An 11,645-nucleotide genomic window follows, 5' to 3' on the forward strand; every position below is an offset into this window, starting at 1 on the left:
TCAAGCCCCTGTGTAGGGACACATCGTCTATGGGTCAATATGCGTCGGTACATGGATACGGCATTGGCGTACCTGACAAAAAGGTTATCTTCTTCACAGACACTCAAATACATCTTCGATATCGTCGTAGACAATGTCGTGAGACACCTTGGACGTGTAAGTACACCTTCATTATAAATGAATATTGCATCGGCCTGTTTTCGCTTTACGTTTTCGCCATGTCAGTTGAACCTTCGTATAAGTATTACATAACACAGTCAAAGCGCTCCCTTCCCAGGGGATTGAGTGCAACATGTATGATCAAAATGTCGCAAATCTTCTTGACAGTCTTGAGCTAGCTAGTGATATAGAAAAATGACACAGTAGCGTGTTGCAGTGCATGCAATGTTCTGATCACCATAACGGCGAAATTACACGTTGCCATACACCTTGTTACAATCTTGCAGCACGCCGTACATCGGGGTCATATATCATACATCGCCTGTAAATCGTAATGCTATTGTTTACACCCTATGAAACATAATCTAAATGATAACATGGCCAAACTAAAAACAGAGGAAATATACTATTTACTACAACCTTTTTTGTTTTCATTTTCATTCAAAATAGTGACGTACATGTTATTTACGGCATGTGTGACGTTTCTGGGTCAAGAAGCTTACAAGATTTGTTTAACAATGGGTTACGGTCATACGCTGATTGTCGAGTATTGCAACAGGCTACATGTACATGCATATGTATGTATGTCAATGCAATCCGACGAGTCATCTGGTGATCGTAATAATATCGTGAAACATTGTGTAACGTCTCCTCAGTATCTTGCTTGATATTGTTATATATAATAATAATAATGTATGTATGTATGTATGTATGTATGTATGTATGTATGTATGTATGTATGTATGTAAGATATAATAATTATAATAATTATATATATATATATATATATATATATATATATATATATATATATATATATATATATATATATATATATATATATATATATATATGTGTGTGTGTGTGTGTGTATAATGCTATTTACATACATTCATTTATTCTTACCGGTTATCGTTGTTTTTTTCACAGTTCTTTGTATCCATGGTGACTGTTCTCATCAGCTGGTTGATATTGATCTACTACACATACGTTGTGCCATATATATTAACATTAAGATTACACTGGATTGTATTACATTTAACTATGTCAACCTTTGTGATATTAAACATATATTACCATTTCTACAAAGCAGTAAATACATCACCTGGACACCCTACAGAGGTAAAAGTTTTGTCTTTTGATCGCCACTTCATTCTCTATCTGTATATCTCACCCCACCCCCAACCCTCTCCTTATTTTAAACCGTGGATATTATATTGTTCGATTCAGACAACTACAATTTGTTATAGTGGTCTGCGGTTCTATAATTAATATAATTATTATACAGAAACAGTACTGTTGGCTTTTATAGCGCTTTACAACTTTGTGCTCATAGCGGCGCAAATGCCCTTTATACTTCATCAACTTCATGGGAGCATACAATCCATTGCAGCCTCTATAAGCGCCTAGGATTAAAGCATTCATATTGCAACCTCTATCCTACCAGATCCTCAATTATACAGCTGGGTTGATTGCGGCACAGTCGTGGTTTAAATCCAAGGACTTTAGCCACTCAGAAACAAACGGCAGCAATGGGACTCAAACCTGCAACCTATGTACCATAGTAGGTGCAGTGTATGATCTCTACCTTTTATAACTTCATCTGCAATATTTACAATGCAATGAAAAAAAAGTTTTGTTTCTATTCGCCTGGTTTCCATTGCATTTGTGTGGTATTACTTGATTGAGGGTAGTGCTGACATGTTAATAGGTTCACTGGATGTCTTTATTTTTGGTTGAATCGTTTACAGTATGATATGAACAAATTAAATGATGTATCTACCTGTAAAAAATGTGGATTACCAAAGCCACCCCGTACCCATCATTGTCGAATATGCAAAAGGTGTACGTTGAAGATGGACCACCATTGTCGTATCCTTTCATCATCACTTTTTGTAACAGTTCGAGAGAATGAAGATCAATCAATTCTCTTCAAGCAATAAAATGATGTAAACTGAAGTAAACTAAAATAACAGCAGGAAAACATTGGCAAATTGTGGTTTACTGGTTTATTGGAAATGGTCTGTATGGTGCAGGCCGTTTGTATGGAAACGACCTGGCTCACATAAGACTTCACACCAATCATAATGTAGATAATGCTGTTATCACGACTTAAGTATGCGTTTATAATGAAAGTTCCTTTATAGTCTTAAAGAGAAGATGAAATTTTTTAATTAATAAATTAATAAATTAATTTCCCTAATTGTCATTTTCATTTTCTCTTTATGAATTGGCTGTAATTTGTCACGGATTTTCCTTGTTCAATGTGAACCAGGAACTATTAGTTACACTATATTCAGCTGAATAAATTTCTTATTAGCTATAAACGTTTACTGTTTGTTACACCATTACACTATTCCTTAACTAAAGTGATACAGCATGGCTTAACAACTGCATTGGTCATTATAACCACCGATATTTCGTTCAGTTTTGTGTATTTACATCGCTTGGTACCACCTATCTAGCTACTGTTTGTTACACCATTACACTATTCCTTAACTAAAGTGATACAGCATGGCTTAACAACTGCATTGGTCATTATAACCACCGATATTTCGTTCAGTTTTGTGTATTTACATCGCTTGGTACCACCTATCTAGCTATAGCCGTATGGCCTTTATTTTACGAAGAATACTTCGCTACTCCTGTAAGTATATCTTTCACCAACCAAAAACTAGTTCATCAATCGTAAAATCACAGGTATTTGTAATTTACAGCAGGTAGGCCGCCAAGTGTCGGAGGGCTCGGAGCGCATGCGCATATTTCCAGATCTGACAACCATTGCCAGCATGCAGCATGTATGTTCGCTCGATGTCAATATGTTAATATACCTCAAATAAATTTCTGGTGTTTTTTTTTCAATTTTAAGCAATCTAGTTACATTTCATCGTTTTCACTCTTTTGATCACATTTTAGGAACACTCAGATATTGATGAGAATGGAGTTGCAAGATTTCAAATATCGCTATTTGGCTTGAAAAGTATTATACAAGTGGAGACGTTCTTAAGTAGTGTTCTGATGGTGGTACTCACAGGACTTGCATTATATCATGTAAGATCGGTAACCAGGGGAGAAACTAGTATAGAAGTCCACATCAATAGAAAACAATCCACAAGACTAAAAACACTAGGTTGTGTAAGTTGACGACCGTAATTTTTTTTATGCGAGTTTTATTCAATGAGGGTTTTATAAATAGTTTTAGCACTCGTGACATTTCAGGCATCCAGAAATTAAAACAGAATGGTCTTTTTGTACGCTATGTGTTTTGGGGTCCACGTTTATAGGTGGTCTACCCTCCTTGTCTGTGTCTTGACTTCTGTTAAAGCCGAACAAATAAAGAGATGTAGGTGTAAATGAATGAGTAAAGATGTAGAATAACTACAATCTGATGACAGTAGGTTTACGGCTAGATTCCTTTATTTACTTCATTTATTGTCGTTTGTTTTCGATTTTGTTGTTCCGGTGTGATTAATCCTCTTCTTAGGAAAAGAAGAAAGAACGGGCGAACACTAACGGAGCGACAAAAAGAAAAAAGAAAAGAAAAGATAACATACAGAGGAAATAGAGATCAATAAAGGAATCGACCTTATTCCCACATCATAATTTTATCTGATTGAGAATACTACTGACCTTTACCGGTATTCAAATCATTTGAACATCGTGACTATATGCCTGTGATACCAGAAAATGACAACAGAGGCTACAAACTGACACCAGAGCAGAGAGTCTCCCTGTGTATGTTGCACTAGAATTTAAAAGGGTGTTTATATTTGTATTTTCAAAATTCAGGCATTATCATAATGACACCGAGTAAACTCCAGACGTAGAGTCAATGACGTAAGAATATCACTTTTAATTAATACTAACATGGTTGATGAGAAAAAAATGAGCTTTGTTTGTCTTCATTAATCGAAATGTTGGGTTTCTTTGTTCGATGTACATACACCGGAGGTTTCATGATGCAACACATAAAATGAAATTAGCTGCAATTTACTTATTGGATGACCAGACTTTCTCGGTAATTACAATTTGACCTTTTCTGGTAGTTTAATCAAATCTGAACTGATCACATACGTGCATAAAGTCCTGCGCGCGCACAAATGAACACCTATAGAAGACTTAAAACTTGTATAACGACCTCGTATCTAAACCGCACTCGCATTTTTGTTTCATATTTGTTTCAGATATATCAAAATCCATATGATTTTGGTCCGCTTGAAAACTGGAGAAAATTTTTAGGACTGAGGAACAAAAGGTGGGTACACGTTATTAGAAGTAATTATTGAAGTGTGAAGAGAAGGAATATTGGTAGCCAAAACAATAATATTGACCATGTTTAACGTAAATTAACCATCAAGACTGACGAGGTCGTAAAGTATGACAACCTTTTTCAAAGACTATTGACATTTGGGGAGGACACCCAAAGACCATAGTACTAAGTACTCGTCAAACACACAATGCGGCCGTAGTCTAGAGGCTATCCATGACTTCGAATATCTAAATCTCTCTTCACCACGTCTAGCTAAATGACAAATCGTGAACCAAAAGTTGTTCGTGCAGATGAGGAAACCACCAACTATTAGAATGATGTAAACAATATATAAGCGGTGTCCTGATATGACAAATAAAATAACTGCCCCAATACAATTACACAGTACTTATATTATTGAGCAGTATTGTGATTGATTAGCATAAGAATGGGTGGCTTCATTTTAATTTGCACCTCACCTCACTGAGCTAGATATGAGATGAGATGAGATTCAAAGCCACAGATAGCCTCGAGACTACCACTCAGACTGATATTTTTGTTCTTTTGTTCAATTAATTCTACTGATTCTGTTCTTATTACATACTATCCCATGTCGAATAAAAAGTGTGAGAATGTTATCTATGAGAGCACAACGATTACCCTGAGAATTCTCATAAGATAATTATTTTGCTTATCTCGAAATTTCAACGAATTCAAGCAATATGTTGGCACAACAGTGACGCGGTAGTATTTTCGTGTTTCTAATTGTGTGAAATTAGTTAAAACAATTTCCAGTATCTCATAACCACACTTTATTCTTTCTTCCCGTTTTTAGGAGATTTTGGAGTCATATCTTAATACCATCAGGGCACCCTCCAGATGGTAATGGATACCAGTGGGACACCAATTATGATAAAAACAACATTCACATTTTTAGTGTCTAACGCGAGAATAAAACATTACATTATCAGTTTCCTCACCTTGAAATTACAACTGATCATAAATGAAGTTATTCATTAAATTTCTGATGTAATACGCCGTTTTTCATCTCGCGGCAGATCTCACGAGATCCCATGTGGGCGATTGCGTCTAAAGCAACTATGTGAGGATGGTCAAGATAACATTATCAGACGCTTAGCAACACTGTTGTTCTCAACGTCATCGCACATGGCCATGGCGTTGTTGCTAGGCACATTTGCATATTTCGCGAGATCTGCAACGAGACGTACACCTGATGATAAATGTATCATAAACACATCAATCTTTATATGAAATATAGAAAATTGATACATCATAAATTAAAATATATCATACTCTTGATATTATCAAATTAAGGAACATATTAAAACAATTGAATATGTCAAGGTTTCCGAGGCGTAGTTTATGGCTGTTTTTCCTTGCAATGATAAATTTTGTAAACTCATTAATCGCAGATTAATTATTTGCTACCAGATGGCTTTTCGAATAATAAAACTTTGGAGTTGTGAACAGTTATCTACCTGAGTATTCGTTCTTTGCATTACATCACAATACATTTGTATTTGAACACATAAATTATGATAATGTATGTATACGGTAAGATAATTATGCATGTCTTTCACATTATACTGTAGAGTGGCTCCAAGAATTCTTGATAGCTATCTAGTACATCAGTTTTTGCATACACAGTGTTTCTATATAACAACATAATTTCATATTTATTTCACCAATAAAAAACAACATATTAACAACATATATAAATTAAATCAAAGAATATTCAACCAAATACTTCAGTAATTCTATGGGCCTGGTGGGGATCATGGAAATAGTTCTACAGCACTAGTCTAGTTCACAACCCTTACAGAAAGAGTTAAGTCGAAAATTCTGGGTGAAACTCAGGTAGCGGACAAATAAAAAAGCAAAATGTCATAGGAATAATTGTCAAAATATCACTTTGCATGAAAGAATAAATAAGATTTACAACAACAACAACAACAACAACAACAACAACAACAACATGAACAACAGCAGGATAAAAAAAATGTAAAAATTGCACTAACTTCCTATGGTATATCTAATGTATACACATTACAGTTGCCAATTTGACAAGTCTTGGTTAAAACTGTGGCACCCAGATTACTCTGAGCTCCTTCATGTGTCCTCTATTCCTCATCTATGTAAATGTCAGGGTCAGAGAGAGAGAGAGAGCCCACCAGCTAAAGTATAGCAGTCACAAACGAACACAAATCTTATCTCTATGACATTTCAAACCACCCTCCCCCTTCAAACTTATTTTAAATCCTCTGGTGGTCAATGTGTTATGAAGACCTAATAACAAACAACTTCACTGATGTTCTACTGCATAAAAAAACCCAACTAGTATTAATGTAGTAAACATTACACAAATTAACCAGTGTAACCTGAATGCTCCCTCAGGGGTATTTTCTTATCTATCAATATTACTGCTAAGACATGCATTTTTGGCAAAGTATTTGCCAAATGTGAACGTGTCAGGTACAATATATTCTTTCACTGGCTGTTTTATAGCTTGATATATATGCCAATCAACTAAATGAGATGCGAACCACATCAGTTATCTAAATGATAAATGTGCGATGACATTTTGAGCACCTAATGATGATACTGCATTTAATTGATAAAGTCATTAATTATGCAAATATTCATCAATATGCAAGCCACACCCACAATATTATATGACATATGTGTCATGGTATTCTTAATTATATGTCTGTTCAGAATTTCATCTTACTTGATTGATATATATTAAATATCAACTAAATGCTGTATCATTGAGAGCTGAGAATTTCATCAAGATGAAATTCTGAACAGCCATCAATGATGTGTAACATTTGTTTTCACTAAGAACTACTGAACTCTAGCAATGACTGCTGTAAAAGCATATGTATGCTGAAGTTTTATCTAATCTGAACCAGATGTTGAGTGATGAAACACAGACAGACAGACAGACAGAACCATAATATAACTTTTTCTTATGGGAGTAAACAGTATCACCCTGTAAAAAATATACATACTGAATTTTATCAAATCTCATGTTAGCTATTGAGATAATGATGGCACAAAGGATCAGAATGAGACAGACCAGAGATGGACAGACACACACACACACACACACACACACACACATACACAGAACCAAACATAACTTTCCCTTACAAGAAGTAAAATACCACAACCCTGTAATGAATATGCAGACTAAATTTTATCAAATCTGAGTCAGTTTTTCTTATATAATGATGAAAAAGAAAGACAGACAGACTGACACACAGAACTAAGTTTTTCCTTACAAGAGGTAAAATAGTATAACCTGAGAGTAACATTGTAAAATACAATGAATGAATAGACTATTCAAGGTAAAATATGTACCCAATGAAAGACCTATAAATGAAGTATAAAAGTGGCTTACAAATGAAGGAGTTGATAGTAACAAAGTATTCTCTTGTTTTCACTGTAGTATGTGGTATATCAAAATTGATAATTTGTATCATATTAGAAATTAGAAATAGTTATCAAACAATCACATTATTATGAATAAAAAGTGATATGTACAAAAATGGACTATTAAAGTTTTTTCATAGAAATATTGTAGTAATATGATGAGTAGGTAGAAATTTTACATTACAAAATAAAATATGAAATAGATATCATAACCAGTCTCTGACTGTCATGAAATTGAACACTGGCATAGGAATTTGCTTAGATTATAAAATTTCACAAAGTATGTAAAAATTCAACAAATATATCAAAGAATTATGATTATGAAAACTATCATAACAGCATAAATCAATACAAAATATATCAAAGTGTGTTCATCTTTATCTAGTTAAAGTGGCCACATGGATGAGAACTGGGTATTTATTTTGGATTTTCAATTATAAAACAATTTTATCATGACTTCCAACTTCAAAAATCAATGTGAAACATATGGCAAATCCTTGTTTGTAAAGTCAAAAAATTGCAAAAGATAAATAAATGTGCAAAAATGTTTGTTATTGACTTTTTACACACTATATTTAGCTTTTTTCAATGTACTGAATTACAAACACTGATTTGGTCAGTGTTGTTTCACATTGATTTTTCATGAAGCCACAATAAAATTGTTTTATGAATTCAAAAATCGACATAAATGCCAAATCCTCATCCATATAGCCACTTTAAAGACAAAATGATTAATCCATATAAGAAAGTGACATAAGAATAAACATTTCTTTAATACATCTCAAATAAATCAATAAAAGTATTCTTTTCTCACAAATATACAAATAGATACTATTCCTCCAGTATTTTTACAAATCTTCATTCAGCCAAATATGAAAATACAAGTTACCTAAGGGGTCTTCTCACTTTGCGGTACTGAGGATGAGAAATGATCACCTCTAAGTTCACAAGTATTTTCCAACTGAAGAAGAAATATATTGGAGAATACTATAATTAAACCTATGCAAATGTAATTTCAGAAAACATGAAACCACTAGTTCTGTTAGCAGGACCACTGGAATTTTTAGGCACTTGTCCGGGGACCACCAGTTCACAAAATGATTTCACCCCTGTGGAAAACAGCTGTGAAACTGAGCATGTTGTCTCATCTTTCAAGCACATAACAGAACCAATGCCTAGATGTGCACTGCTGTGATGTAGAACTTAACATGACACAGACTCCATATTTTCTGTTCAAATGTCTACAACTTGGCTTGTGCTAGGTATAATTGAAATTATATAAAAATTCAATTTGTCCAGTAATAAAAACACTTGCCCTCAGTGATAGTACTGACTATACAACGTTATGAAGTTTATGTAAATTAGAAAAAAAAACAGTTATCCTAACTGGTTGGGATGTAAATATTGGTATATCTAGTTCTTGTCTACCAATTTAACCCAACATATCTTCTTTCTTATCTCTCTAACACTAATATGTTAAATACAAATTGTTGCATAGACTCGTCAATGTTGGCTACACTTGACAGCAAGCAAAGTGACAAAGTGTCTCAAATAGTTGAAGATGTGTGGCATACATGTACAAACAGGAACAGCCTGTTCATCAGAACTGTGCAGCTGACATAATTATATTTGTAGCTCTAGATTCTGCAGAACATTTCATCATAATTATTGGTAGATACGTGTTTGTAATTTATAATCTACAGATGTGCACAAGATTAGTATTATCATGATTTCATTTTAATTATCTGAATGGTATTTTCAAAGTGAGGTTATGGTCAATCATCAAAATAACACATTACTAAGTCATAATTTTGAAAACATTAAATGGACACAACCTTTTACAGATACGCTCTGGGGCATAATTTTTGTTGCATATTTAAATGGTAATTGCAGTATTTTATTTACAAAAGCATCACTTGCAATTGACTGAACTCAATCTATGCCGTGGGATTAAGATATGTTATAAATGATTCAATAACATAATTGTTTAGATGTATTAGAAATGTAGAGGAAATCCCTTCTGTTCTAGTAATGCCAGAAGACAACAGTAATGTCATATAAGACATGCATCGGCATTTACATTACACTAGAATGGTTCAATCAAGCTTTTATGTAAGTTTTGTCAAGTTAGGAAAGATCTGATAAACTCAGCTTTAAATCTATTTATATCGTCAAAGTGATTATTGTGATCCAAAACTATCAGTTTAACCAAGCTTTTACTGTCACCTCATTCTCAAAACTTGATGACTGGTTATTGATCAACATTAGGATTGGACTTTTCCATACATAATTCAAATCCAGTTTATGGAAACCCTGCGCAACCACCAATTGTTTCTCATACTAGAGTCATAATGGTCAAAGGGTTAGAGGGTCCACTCATACCCAATACTCTGTACATTATTGCTTTTGTAATAGCCAGTATTTCTGACTATAAACTAGTCTGTGCACCAGCTTTGAACCATCATTGGATAAAATCATCCCGGCTGTATAATTATATTAGGACTTGATTGGACAGAAACTGTTATGTGATGGATTTAACTCTGTGGCAGCACAGTTTCTAGAATGCTCAGTGAGCTGAGAACAGTCCTGGGTTGCAATATTTTAGGTCTGTACCAACAGTATGGAACTAGATACATGTAATTAAACAACACTTTCAGCCCTATGCCAAAGTATACGTAGGCACTATGTAACAATATCCATTACTAATATACTATCATAATGAATCATGATCATGCAAAAATTACAACGCACCTCAGATCATTTTGTCACACAATGATTGTTATAGTTGTACATTCAACTTGTAAAGAAATGACCAGTCATTTCAAAATCTGTACACTCTTGACTATTAGTTTTCTATTGTTTACAGTTATCAACCATTTTCCAGTCAGAACTTTTATTTCTCCCTTTAAAACTGGTGCAGTGAGCATTTTTCCAATGGGCTGAGGGACTATCACCTTTGAAGTGGTGGGTACGATGGTCAACTTTCCAGTTAGCAATTGAATTATCACCTTTGAAACTGGTGGTTCTGTGATCAGTTTTCCAGTTCTCTGCCAAATTGTCGCCTTTGAAACTTGTAGCTCTGTGATCAGTTGTCCAGCTCTCTGCCGAATTATCACCTTTGAAACTGGTGGTTCTATGATCAGTTTTCCAGTTTTCAGCCACATTGTCACCTTTGAAACTTTTGTAATGATGGTCAACTTTCCAGTTTTCGGACAGATTGTCACCATCAAAACTTTTACAATGGTTAACTTTCCAGTCACTCCAATGAGTGTCAACTCTGCGGCACGTAGAATGATCCACTTTCCAGGTAGTGTAGTGGTCCTCAATGGGTGAATACTTGCCTTCTGATAGGTTGGTACAACTATTGCTTACTTTCCAATTAGAATAAAGATTTCCTCCATTCAGGACTGCAGGATCTTCTGCCTCAAAGTGGCTGCAATTATCCTTCATTTTCCAGTCATTATAAGAAAGATCCAATTTGAAAATTGGACGATAACTGCCATCTGTTAAGTTTGAACAATGATTGTCCGTTTTCCAGTTCGCTAACAAGCTCTCATCAGGAAAATCAGCTTTGGTCCAATGGTTGTCTACTCTCCAACTGGCTGCACTGTTTTCACCTTTAAAGTCAGTACATCGATTCTCAACTTTAAAGTCATTTGATGGTTTATCATTTTTCCAATTGCCTGTACAACGATTATCTAGTTCCCAGAGAGAGCTATCATTATCCCCTTCAAATCGTGTATAGTGATCAACCTTCCAATCTGACGGATCATTTTCACCT

General features: G+C 34.4%; 1 protein-coding gene across 1 annotated transcript; it reads left to right on the forward strand.

The window, feature by feature from the left end:
- The first annotated feature begins 39 nt into the window (after nt 1–39).
- On the forward strand, nt 40–5,352 carry LOC144446868 (palmitoyltransferase ZDHHC16-like). The gene is made up of 6 exons (XM_078136713.1): nt 40–156; nt 1,911–2,031; nt 2,673–2,806; nt 3,076–3,294; nt 4,344–4,414; nt 5,244–5,352. Exons 1-6 carry the CDS (start codon nt 40–42, stop codon nt 5,350–5,352), a joined length of 771 nt encoding a protein of 256 aa, XP_077992839.1.
- The last annotated feature ends 6,293 nt before the right edge of the window (nt 5,353–11,645 follow it).

This window comes from Glandiceps talaboti, chromosome 15 (genome assembly GCF_964340395.1).
Source record: "Glandiceps talaboti chromosome 15, keGlaTala1.1, whole genome shotgun sequence".
NCBI lineage: Eukaryota > Metazoa > Hemichordata > Enteropneusta > Spengelidae > Glandiceps > Glandiceps talaboti.